The sequence below is a fragment of the Scardinius erythrophthalmus genome (assembly GCF_964197995.2).
Source record: "Scardinius erythrophthalmus genome assembly, chromosome: 17".
Taxonomy (NCBI): domain Eukaryota; kingdom Metazoa; phylum Chordata; class Actinopteri; order Cypriniformes; family Leuciscidae; genus Scardinius; species Scardinius erythrophthalmus.
Window position 1 is genome coordinate 28,828,961 of NC_138237.1, and position 13,276 is coordinate 28,842,236.

At 42.0% G+C, this 13,276-nt stretch overlaps 1 protein-coding gene across 1 annotated transcript; it reads left to right on the forward strand.

Moving 5' to 3' along the window:
* The first annotated feature begins 3,973 nt into the window (after nt 1-3,973).
* LOC308705089 (protein sprouty homolog 2) lies at nt 3,974-11,275 on the forward strand. Its single transcript, XM_081389923.1, has 2 exons — nt 3,974-4,391; nt 8,652-11,275. The coding sequence occupies exon 2, from the start codon at nt 8,720-8,722 to the stop codon at nt 9,569-9,571; it is 852 nt and encodes a 283-aa protein (XP_081246049.1). The 5' UTR covers nt 3,974-4,391; nt 8,652-8,719; the 3' UTR covers nt 9,572-11,275.
* Nucleotides 11,276-13,276: the final 2,001 nt, after the last annotated feature.

Genomic DNA, 13,276 nt, shown 5'->3' on the forward strand with positions numbered 1-13,276 from the left:
AATACCAGTAAACAGAACTGTTACTGCTATTTATGCAGTAAATTAACATCCATCTCATTGAACATTAGGTTTTAGAGAGAGCATAAATTATACAAATTACATTGCGAACATAATAGATATGTAGATAAGCTGATTCTTTTTTGGGGCCGAAGCTGTTCTGTCATGCATTTTGAACGTGTTTAGTATAGAGAAACCTTATTCACTCTCCTCTCTCATGCACTGTTTGGTCATCCTAGCTATTTCCCTCTACAGGAAGCCAGGAAGCACCCCTCTTCCTGACCCATTATGCGCACACGCGCGCACACACACACACACACACACACACACACACACACACACACATCTGAAGTGCCAGCCTCATCAGCCCTGTGAAGGCCTCGTCAACACGACAGCCATCAGCACTGATCCTCAACAAACTCGTCTGCATACTGGCGTGATGACTCCGATCTTCAACCAGATGGAACTGGAGAAATATTCTGAATGTTCTGATCCAGTCTGACTTCTGACCTGTAATGCTGCCTGAATCATAATCACACACTATTTGTTCATTGGCCAGAGGAGAACGAGACTGAGCCTGGGTTCTCCCAAGGTTTTTTTCTCCATTCTGTCACCTGATGGAGTTTTGGTTCCTTGCCACTGTTGCCTTGGCTTTTGGCTTGCTTATTCGTACATTTAATATTCAACAATATTATTGATGTGCCTTACTTAAGGTGGACGATGACGCAATTTTTTTGTATTATTTTCATGTTATCACTGTGAAGCTGCTTTGATACAATCTGTATTGTAAAAAGCGCTATATAAATAAAGCTGACTTGACTTGACATACACACACACATGCACGCACACATATATACAGTCACGTACACACAAAATGTGTCATGTTACCTTGGAGATACCTTCCATGTGCTATCAATAGACTGACATGGACACATATGAATATCCTGTATATTTTATGCAAGTTATTTTTTTGTTTTTTCATTATAATTCACATTTGTTCGTTCTTGATCATTTCACTGCGATAATGATAAGGTTAAAACTTGTTGTCAGTTTGGCAATGACTGAAGTGAAGGAGCATGGGCTGGGTTCCAATCTGTCAAGCACTCGATTGAGACACTGAATTATTCACTGTTCTAGGATGTAACCTGCTCTAGGACAGCTGCTAGCTGGCACAAACACATCAGAATGGGTCAGTGAGTTCCCAAATGTTGAGTCTACAACCACATGAGGCTCTTAGAGTTAAAAATTGCATGTGATGTTCATATACCTCAATGTTCTGTCCATGTTCACCAACTGTGACGTTCTGTAAAATATTGAGGTCTTCCTTTATATATATATATATATATATATATATATACATATTCCATATACTTTTTTTCCTATACAGTGGCGCTAAATGTTCTTGGACACTTAAGACACACTTTTATTGTATAGCTTGTTTGCATGTGACGTCACGTCACTGCGTTGCCATGGCGCGAAATGCAGATGGAGGGCAGGAAGTGTTGTGCTACATTTAGGAAGCACTATAACAAACTCAAAATGCCTATGTTTTGCGTCGTTTATGGTTGCTCAAATCGATCAAACTTTTCAATTTTGCTTATAGTTTCTATAATTAGCAAAGAGCATTTGTGTTAAATAGGAATACATTGTAATAATGTTAATCAAGCTGACTAAATCACACGACTGTGCAGCAGTTCACATGCCAGTTCACAAAGGAAATAATATTACATATCTAGACAAATTGGGTTGCTTATAGTTAAAAGAATGTCATGAACGATTTAGGCTAGATGTATTGATTGCATTAGTGCGTGATATTGAAGAGTGCGCGCCTCGAGCGCACGGCTGACACGACAGGAAAGTTCGTGTTTCTGAGTTTTATATTCGGACATATACCGTGACAACATCTCATCTGACAGAGGACTGTGCAGCGCTGCTGACTGCGTTATTTATAAAAAAAAATTAATTGCTGTGAGATTGCTGTTGCGCGCAAATCCTGGAGAAATCTAGGATAGGCTGAAATCACTCACGTGGTGCGTCTCTGTGTGAGACAGATTTCAACAATCACCAGTCAAAGACAGCAGCAAAGCCATAGCACAATGAAATAAGGCAACTTATGATTTCAGAGGTTAGGTTTACAATAGGCTATTGTCCGGTTTCATATTTGTCAGTCAAAATTTCAAAATACATTCGGGACTGAAGCCCCGGCAAAATCGGCTGGCCGCCTACTCTGCTTGCAAACCTACGTCTGCGGTCGGGAGGAGCCGAATCGGAAAATGCCCGTGTGTGCAGTGATCACCTCGTCAAAGGTGAGTTAATACAACTTATGTGGCTAGTATGTTTGTGTAACGTACCAGTTTCCGAACTTTGTAAAGTCAAAGTAATTGTTTCTTCTTTTCTTTGGGTTTGTAAGTTACCCCTGTAACTGAAGACAAACGTAACGTTACAGGCAAATCTTTCAATTCAGTTGAAAATCGCTCCTCTTCATAACGTAAAGATCACGTCCAACATATGTTTCGATTTTTTTGTTATATCTTTCTTTTGTAATAGCGTCTAAAGTAGTACAGTATGGACTTTCCTCCATCTCGTCCATTCCGCTCTTCACTTCCTGCCCTCCATCTGAATTTCGCGCGTCATCACAATCACGTGACTGCAAACCACCTATTGGGTTAATTGACCGTTCGCAAAGACCCGCCCTCTTTAGTTACTGTTGCTATGTCCGACAAGCCACGCCGCTCTCACGCCCCACCATGTTCTCACACAGTGAAAAATACATCGCAGAGCAGAGAGGACACTGACAACGCGCTGACAGACAGGACAGACCATGTTACTTTTGATATAAACAAAGTCTCAACTTTCAAATTTGGTAATTTTTTAACAAAATCTAAACAATAAATACCGTTTTGTGGCTCTTTAATGTGTCTGACAGATCACGGTGGAGCCTAAAGCTGCTCGTGAACTGATCGTCTCTTCCTTCCAGTTAAGTTATAGCATCAAATAAACATAAATGAACATAAGAAGGAATGTTGTTTTAACCGCGGAAAGATGTCAGTACATAACGTTTTTCAAGTTCAAATCCTCCAACTTTAATCTACTAACTCTCCTGACTGCTTTGTCGGAAAAAATGGCGGATTATGATTGGTCAGATCGCCTGTCAATCAAACTCCCTCCAAAGGGTCAATTCTGAACAGGATATCTACAGTAAATGTGATATTTTCTAATGCACAGATTCTACATACTTTTAACGGTAGCTTAAGTGCCCAAATACTTGGTGCCACTGCATGCAAGTGAAAGATCAGCAAGAATGAAATTGTTGATATGTCTACACAGAATGTTTACAGAACTGTTTGTCTCTTTATGGCTCCATGAACTTACACATATTCCTCAATCAAGTTCTTGTCAGTTATTGTCTTTCTCATCTCTCTCTCTTTCATTGTTTTATCACCTTTCATATTGTTGACTCATATTTTCCTTCTTTATCTTTCTATCCATTTCTCACTGTGTTCTCTCTTGCTCTCTCTCTCTCTTTCTCTTTATCTCCTTTTCCCTTCCTCCCTCTACCCATCTTGTTAGGCTTAGCTCAGGGAATCATATAGAAAAGTTCCTGAGGGGGAGAAAATGAGAGATTGGGTTTCAGCCCGATGATGCCGCCACTTAGCCATTAACTATCTCCTGCAAAACCAAGTGCCCCCCACCCCAACCCTCCTCAGCCCAGCCCTCCTTCCTTCTACCATTCATATCCAACCACCCCTCCTTCTCCTCCCCATCCCATCTCCCTCCCTCTCTCCCTCTCTCCCTCACTGTTTCCCACCCTTCATCTCTATCTCTCTCTCTCACACACACATACATACACACACTCTGGGAGTGAGTGGATGATCGCATGAGCAGGAAGCGCTGACCATACACAGATAGAGAGAGAAAGAGAGAGAGAGAGATAGACAGTCCGAGAGAGAAAATCCAGCACTCACACTTTCAGCTCATACTGAGAGACGACAAACTACAGAGCTGCTGCTGTGGTCTTTCCACACTGTTTTGTGGAAGTATTTTTGAAAAGCAAAGCTCCTCTCAGTTACTTTGCCCTGGGGACATTTTTGATTCTTACTCAAATAAATTGGGATATTTCGTGTGACATGTTGCCCTCGTTTCTTCGTCTTACTTCTGAGTGCTCTTTGAACATGCAGTGCTCTGGCTTGATAAAGGCTGTTGGTGTTCTTCAGAGGGAATGACTGAGCACTGAGGAACCAGGATTGCTTGCACGTGTGGGACACTTGTGAAGAAGCATCAGGAGGCAGAAGAGAGAAAACTGCTCAAGAAAACATAAAGGAAAGAAAGAAAACAAGAAACAAACAAACATAAAACACTGCTTTGGCGCAAAATGGATCTCCCTCCTTTTAGGGGTAAGAGATTCTTTATTTAAATCTCTTTAAGTCTAGTCTTAATCTGTTTAAATCTATTTTTTTTTTTTAGCTCAAACTGTGTTCTCTTGAGATTCTCTAGATCTAGTTCTCTGAATGAAATATAATCTAGTTGACATATAATGGGAGAAGAATAGCATCCGAGTGAGAGATGATCTCTGTGTGTCGCCTACCCTGACCCAGCCAATGTACTGAGCTTCGGGTGTACAGGCATGGAATTGATTGTCCTCAAGGTTGGAGATGTCAATACTACCCAGTTTGTGCTGGCAGAGGCTGATGGAGAGTTTGGAAGTGGACATGGGACAGCGCTGCACACATGTGCGCTCACAATGGTCTATAGTGAAGTTTCTGTGTATTTGGAATTGGTTTGTGATAAAGTTCTCGAAGTAGAGGCCGGCGTAAAGGAATGTGAATTCTGTAAATGGAATGTGAATTTTGTGAATGGTGCAGGTTAACAGAAACTGTGTCAATTCGTTTTATATTGTCATAATAGTGGTCAATATTTATTAATATTAATCTGTTAATATTTAGAGTTACAGTTTTAGATTTACATGTTTGTCAGTGTTTTTTTTTGTGTGTGTGTGTTTTGCTCAATAATACTATCTTTTTCTTATATATTCCTCCTTTCTCTAAGTAACCCTCCCCCCTTTCTCTTCTCAGTCTCTCTCTGTCTTTCTCTCACCCAAACTTGCTGGTCTGCAGTGTCTATTTCAGTCCTTCCTGGGGGTCGGATTCGGCACATCCGGAATCTCATACAGTTTATTGTCATTCAATCCCACTGTGTTCCCAGAGGGGCCTGTAGGGCAGATCCCAGGGTCCTGGTGCCTGACAACTCAAGTCCAGCCGCAGTTAAGCCTGGCCCCTAGGAGCATATATATGCCCTCTGCAAGGCCCCCGGCCCCTACCCCCCACGACTACCAGCTAATCAACCCTCAGTCAGCAATTGCCAATCTGCCACTCTATCTGAGTCAGAGAGAGAGAGCAGAAATGGAAAATGGATATCTCTAATGACAGTTAGCCTGCAGGAAGTCAGACTGGCCTGATGGCTGGCTGCAGAACTGCTGGATGCTTATCAGTGGCAGCAGGGGTCAATGAAAGGAGACTGGAGGCTTTAAAAATAGCACCACAGCATGATGTCATTGGCCAACTTCTCATCAGCCCCCAAACAACAGCAGCAGCACCTCATTCACCTGATGGTCACACCCATCAATAGATAAACAGGCTGAACAATCTTCAGCTGTTCCAATGTTGTCCAATGACCCTTTACGGGACGACTGTTTTGCCTTTTCTCATTTGCCTGTTCTCATTTGCTTCCCTGTTTGGAGGTTTAAAGTTTCTCCCAGTCAGTGGAGTGTGGTGACTGTTATGAATAATATGCGCTTCTCATCCTCTTCCTGCCCTGGATTGGATTACTCTGGCCAAGGATGTGTGCAAGGTAACGGGTGCAAGGAGCCCCGGGGCAGAGCCGCGAGGTACAGCTCACTCAGCACTGATACTCCCAGAGCGCAGAGGCCTGTCTTCAGGTTACCCCTCATGGCAGGCAGGGCTGAGTAAACAAGGCCACTCTCTCCCTTCTTTTTCTCTCTCTGGCTCACTAGATGCAGCTGTCTCTCACTTTCTCTGAGCTGTATGCACAGTTCTGGGACATAAAGTGTGCCTTAACCTGGGACAGGTGTTATCTTCTTGTGCACTCACAGTCTTCCATTTTCTTATTTAGATCAGATGTCTGTTGCATGAATATTCCCCCTAGTCTAGTGGTTTAAATGTGATTAAAAAAAAAAGTTGGATGAGTGCTCATGTGACCTGAAAGAAAAAGAGAAATACAGACAGCCATTTGTGGTGAATGGGTATGGACTTGCTTTACTTCATCCAATGTAAGAAATGCTATCAAATTTGGAGAGCCAGATACAGAATATCCATTTAAATGATAAAACCATCCAGCAAAAAATAGAAGATGGATTCTTCAGATGTGGGATCGGGAAAAAACAATACTTTGGATGAATGCTAGATTGCAGAAACAGATTCTGAACTGGCCTAAACTGATCCATTCAAGTGCTATGCTGAAGTAGTGTAGTGTAGTAACGTTCCTATTTCCCTCATTCCCAGTCATCACAGTTTTATAAAATGTATCAGTTTCAGCAAAGTTCTTGCGCATTTAGAGTAATTATTTTAGGATGGTCAGAACTTACAAATGAGAAGACTTGACCTGAACAGCATAATCAATATCTCAGCATACACTCACAATGCAAGTAGACTTGAATCAACATGTCCAACATCTATTGAATGTTCCCTAAACAACAGCCAGTAGCACTTTGGAAGGCACTCAAGTAGCAGTTATCCACAGAATTTGTTGAAGAGAAAACAGTTGTGCAAGCTCCACTGTAGAGACATGATAGACCAGTCCACGGCCCTAGTACGGCCTCGCCCTGGTGTGCAGTCTGGGGCAGGTAGAGCTAAAGAGTACTCTGGGACTCAGTAGGGAATGGTAGTGTGCTCTTTGTTGGGGGTTTAAGTGTTGGGGTGATCTGCTGGACTTCCTGATGTCAGCACCTTACAGTACCTGCTATGCCACTGTAGTGTGACTTATCGACCCTCTGGCACCCTGACTGCTGCTGCTGGGTGCGGTGGAAGAATTTTTCAGGGGGTTTTATATAGCAGCTTCTGCTCTGGTCTTCTGCTTCACAGCTTATTTTACAAATGCACTATGCTCATTGACAGAGCATGGAAGTGGTTGGTGAACTCTACTGGGAGGCAGTTTACGGTTAATGGATGGTGGCTTTCCAAACGGTCTGGCTCAAGGGAAGTAACTCATGGGATAAATGGGTATTTCATTGATGATAACTTGAGAGGAACTTTTGTGGACGGAATTAATGGTGAGTGGGCAGTTAATTAGAAAGTAATAGTTTCAAATTTTTCTTTGTACCATTTCTCAGAGCCCAGGAAATACATCTTTTTGAGGTGTAATTTGGGTCTGTTTTTACACAAGATCTCTGCAAGTCAGTGGAAAGTTCCAAATAAACTCCAGTGTAGCCGCAAGTGATAAATGCTCCCAAGTGCCGACACACTTGAGGAAAACCACATGGAGAGGACATGTGCAAATGCTCAAACAAATATGCAACCAAAGTGCCTGACATGACACAGATGAGCTAACCCAAAACTTCCTCTCTGGCTTGCCCGCAGATGCAAGACTAAAAGTCCAATGTTGTTTTCGAACTCAGGCCCCAAATAATGAGCTCATGGAAATGAACAGCAGACCCCTTTCAACAATTAGATGGACTGATAGGACCTGACTACAGCTCTCTGCTGGGTTTGATGTAATTACTCTCCAGGACTTCTCTTTCCTCCTCTGTGTAATTTGCAAATGCATTTTGTGCTTCCGACCTGGGCCTCCTTATCTTGAATTTCTGGCTGGGCAGTGGGAGCGGGGGAGGATGCTATCTTACTTTTTTTTTTTTTTTTGCGAGAGCATTCAGGGCTCTTGCCAGGAATTCAGCTGACTGTGCCCCGGATGCTTGAGGGACTGGGAGCAGACACTGCTTCTTCTAATCACTGCTGTTGTGTATGGATTTCCGTTACTTGTTATGTCAGAAACAGCTCTCTTCTCATGGCCAATCTCTTCCTAGGCGACCTAAAATGTTTGCTTTTTTCCCACATTACACATTGACTTTTTTCTCCACATCACACATTGACTTTTGGAACGGTCTGAGAGTCAAACATCAAACATCAAAAATTGGTCTTCTATCTCTTTATTGATGGAAGAAAACAAAACCCATCGCTATCTAATCCAATGCAATCCAATGTCTTGTTTGCCTATGACGTCCAATAATGCAAGCAACATGTTTCTCAATTCCAGGATGCTGATTATTTCCATGCACATTCCAAAAGCCATGTTGTTCCTGTTTATGAAGGATAAGGCCTAACAAAAGAAGGGCTGCAGGGAGGGGCAAAATTCCGCCAAGCTGCTGAGGAAGAGATACCTCAGGACACTAACACTAATTCTTTTGGGTTCCCCAGTTTCTCACAATTCATTGCTGTCAAATTCTTTGCTCTGGTTCCTATCCCTTGTGTCAACAGCTGTGTTCTCCAGATGCTAAATTACAGTGTGATGTCAATGGCGTTATCTCTCCATCCCCTGTGTCTAATAATAACCATAGCTTTAGCCATAGACCATCTGAACTTCAACCATTTAATTTGATTTCAAATCTAACACTGATCCATTTATTTGATCTTTTCATTCTACAGGTTTATCCGATGTACCCTGATATTGGTCAGCCTTGCAGCTCAGCCCCTATCCTGGTGGCCCTGTAAGAATGGATCCAGTACCACCTTTTCGGATGGACCCTGAAAGCCTGGATCTTCAACAGGTCCCTGTTTTGTCCATAGACCAGATCCATGCTATAAGGGCTAATAATGACTATGTGGAACGCCCTGTGGCGCTGGAGCCTGCCACTCAGGTTGGTGTCTTTTATGTGCATGATGAGCGACATCTTCAGATGTCTCGCAGTCAAAGTCAGCATCAACATTCCCATTTGGCCTACTTGAGTCGTTCCAGTACTGTGAGCTCCATGTCCCGCGGCAGTGCTGCTTCGGACCAGAGACTTCTTACAGGACTAACGCCTTCCCATTCTGGTCTGGCCACTGTGGTGCGGTCCCAGCCCAAAGGTGACTTGAAACCTGACTCACTAGGCAAAGGACTGGCTGACAGTGAGGACTTGGGCCTGCATCTCTTCATCTGTGAACGTTGTGGCCACTGTAAGTGCCAGGAGTGCTGTGCCCCTCGTAATTTGCCCTCCTGCTGGACCTGTGGCCAGCGCTGCTTGTGCTCAGCTGAAAAATTCTTGGAGTATGGCACTTGCCTGTGCTGTGTGAAGGGTCTGTTCTACCACTGCTCAGCAGATAAAGAGGACAACTGTGCTGACCGACCATGCTCCTGTGCCCCGGCTCACGCCTGCTCCCGCTGGAGTGCCATGGCCTTCCTGGCGCTCTGCCTGCCTTGCCTGTGCTGCTACCCTCCTGCCAAGCTGTGCCTCACTTTATGCCAGCGTGGCTACGATCGCGCCACACGTCCAGGCTGCCGATGTAGCAACACCAACACTGTGTGCCGCAAGATCTCTGCCACCAACCCTGCACCCTTTCGTAAAACCCTGGAGAAGCCTGTATGACAGGCTGAATGAGACTCGCAATTCTCCTTTGAGGAGACACCTCTATTGCTGAAGCAGCCGGAAAATTCTGCTGAATGAACTGACCAACTCTAAACCAATCAGGCCTCCCTGCATCATGTTCATCATCATGTATGCTATCCAACGCCCCATCCCCATCCCCCCCCCCCCCCCCGCCTCCCCGATTTTTTTAGTAAACCAATGTCTATTTATTTATTTATTGGACTTTCCAAGATGGAGTTGGGTAATGTGAACCATATGTAACACTGGGAGTATGCTATCAAAATAAATGCAGAGGCTGTACTTAGTAAAAGGATCATCTAGGCATCGCTTTCAACAGAAAGTCAGCTCTGAGTGTGTCTTCTTCAGCCTTACTGAATGGAAAAACTGTAAGCAAGCTGGTTCACTCTGACTTTACGTGGATACAGGGCACTGGTTAGGGAGGAGAGCCCAACCAAAATCTGACTATGTAAGTCAATTCTGTTTGACACCAAAAACAGGACCATTTAAAATCAGAAAATTAAGCTCACCTAAGAGGGATGTGTTTCAAGAGAGGCGGTAAAGAGAGACATTGTGTGTGAATGAGTGTGTAAGGAAGAAGAAGGGAAAATGTGTGCGTTTGTATGTGCATGTGTGTGCAGTCTCAGGCCGGCATCTGCTGTCAGCAGAAGCCTCTCTTTTTATTTTTAGAGGAGCTACTCTGAAAGACAAAGTGTCTGGTCAGGTTTCCAGCTCAGGGCAGCCTGACGCCAACCTCTCCCAAGCACTCTTACATCCTCAACTCATTTTTTCTCAGCTGCCCATTGTACTTTCCAACTGTTGAACATCAGTGATAGGATCCCTGACCATTTCTGCATCCAACTACGCTGTGGGACCAAACATCAAAAGGGACTGTCTGTCCACCTTTGACAGTCAGGATGAGATACAAGCCATTACTTTGGACAAATCAGCCAAAAAACCTGTGGGACCATGCTTTAGGTTATCATCAGATCCGAGTTGTATCAGCAAAATGAAGCCATTGTGGTTCCCCAGTTCTGCTATACACGAGGCATGAGTATCTCTAAAGACTTTGGCCTTTCCTGAGCTTCTCTGGTGTGCCCTGAATGCTTTGCAGAAAGTGAGGTTAATGGAAACTGTTGTGTCATCTGACAGGGAGAAGGGATTGTATTGAGACAAGGGCTTAGTCACCTGGCCAGAACGAGGTAAAAAAACACACTTGGGAACAAGGTTAAACAGATGCACTGGCATCCAAAACTGGGAAGCAAGATGAATGAAATCCGTTTCAAGTGTGTGTGTTCTTCCCCAAAAAATGCACATCCTTGTGAGTTCCTTTGCTATATTTTTGTATGTACATAGAATTCTTATTGTATTTGTATTTTTATTCCATTTGTTTTAATCTGGTTATTATTATTACCATTACTTTCTATTACTGTTGGACATTAACCTTGTCAGAGACCTGGCTAATACTTAAGACTAACCATAATGCTGATTTTGTATTGTGGAGGAGAGGTCCCTTGTGCATAACACTTGTTTTGCATCGCAGTACAGTACATTTCCATAAAAATGTGAGAATTCTCTCTTATTGGTCACATCTATCAATCATAAATTGCTTTTGTCCTAAGAACAGAAACAATCACTAAAAACTGATTTAAAATATGTTGTGGTGTTCAGATAAGACCTAATCAGCCTGAAATATATTTTTTCCACAAAAAAAAAAGATTGGTTTAAGTCACACACAAGCTTCCAGAGCCAATCATATGTTTTTCTAACTACTCAATATTTACTGGCATGAGAGTAAATAACATGCTTTACTATCAGAGTGTGTGTCAAAATTTCACAGTATGAAATAGTGAGAAGATACCTCTCCTCCACAGTTGCATCCCATAAGAATGGCTCCTCTAAGGAGCATCTATGCTGTGGGGTTTCAGTGTGAAGGTACATACAATTTACAAGAATGCCTAACGGGTGCTGTCCGCAGTCTCTAAGTTAACCACTAAAAGTTCACCATGTTGTATTAATAAGTATTGCTTTGGTACAATTGGCATCTTGTAAGTTGTAAAAGAATTAAAGGAGAATATATAAATAAATATATATATATATATATAAATCTATACAAATGAATCTATTATATATATATATATATATATATATATATATATATATATATATATATATATATATATATATATACATTTTACACTTTTTTGTTGCTGATATTATCATAAAGCCACAGATATTTATTTAAATGGTTGCAAGAAAAGCTATGTATTTATTTTGGGTGAATGATAAAAAGACATTGAATGAAAAGACCCATGTGATGATTTCAGCTTTTTTCAAAGAGGATTGGTGGATATGGCCATATGGCCATGGATAATAAATAAAAAGTTTTCAAATATTCTGTGTACAAAACTTGTTTTTACATCTGTGACAATTTACAATTCTGACTGTAAATCGAATTGCTTTTGATTTGAAATGTTTAGGAAAGATAAAATTTAATGCAAGGCTTTAAAAGTACACGTACACCCACAGCTGCAATGCTGAGTCTACATGGTTGCATCATGTAGTTTTGACTGCATTTGACTGCTATTCTGCAGATACCTAAGGAGTTATTAAGTGCATAAGTGATCTGTTTAGAAGAAAATGCTGTGAAGTAGCAAATACTGTATATGCGTGGACACTGGTTTCAGTGCCGAGGGGTTCCGGTCAGTCTTTGTCTGTCTCTTTACTCCACTCCCCGCACTTCTGCCTGTTTGCCTCATAAATAAGTAATCAAGGCCAGCTTGTACTAATGGCCTTGGAAAAGAGGGACTAGAGATGTATGTGTGTGTGTGTTACTTCAGATGTGTGAGAGTGTGTATGTGATGTGTTTGTATCACCATTTGTGCTGTTCATCACAGACACACAACCACGCCTCATTTTCCCAGAGCTTCAAAAGCATTAAGCCTGTTCCCCAACATCTTAATAGCCAACCCTCTCTCTCTGCTTTGTCTATATGAGAAGACACTGCATAAATAATACAGTCTTGCCTTTGAGTACATTCAGATGTACAGTGCATACATCAGGCCATCCTTAAAAATATTTTGGTTTGCAGTAACAGCAAAAAAAAAAAAGAAAAAAAGGGTCGGTAGGTAGGTCTTTATTTTTTTATATATATAAAAAATAATATAAAAAAGTATATTTTTTTAATAATAAAAAAAAAATCGGGGTCCGGGAGGGTCTTGAGAGAACATTTTTCACCGATGTCTAGGGGCTGTTTACACCAGGCCACTTTGCGTTTTCTCAGATCGGATTGCAATCTGATTGATCAAAACGATTCAATTATTTACACCTGGTTACATAGATGTGTGTTGTTGTTTTTTTGCGGATATAACCGATCTTCAATTCCCGCTATATGCAGATTTAATGCAGTGCACCGAAAGCAACAGTTATTATTTTATTGGTCAACAGCTAAAATTTCTGAATCAAAGCCCGCAATAAGAGAAAGCGGAAACAGCCCTGGTAAGATCATTTCGTTTCTTTACATTTAATAAAGATGATCGTGTGTTAAGCGTCTGCGACTTACTTTCACTTTGATTTGCGATAGCACGTTGATGCTTAGCTTCTCATCTGCGGCGATGCGTGTTGCAGTAGCGTCGTCATTACTGACTAAAACATGACATGTAGCCTATATAACACGCTTTCACATGTTTATTTTTTAATAAACCATAT

Bases quoted from the DNA above. Each gene is read 5' to 3' on its own strand.
- LOC308705089 (XM_081389923.1), top strand. From the start codon at position 8,720: ATGGATCCAGTACCACCTTTTCGGATGGACCCTGAAAGCCTGGATCTT.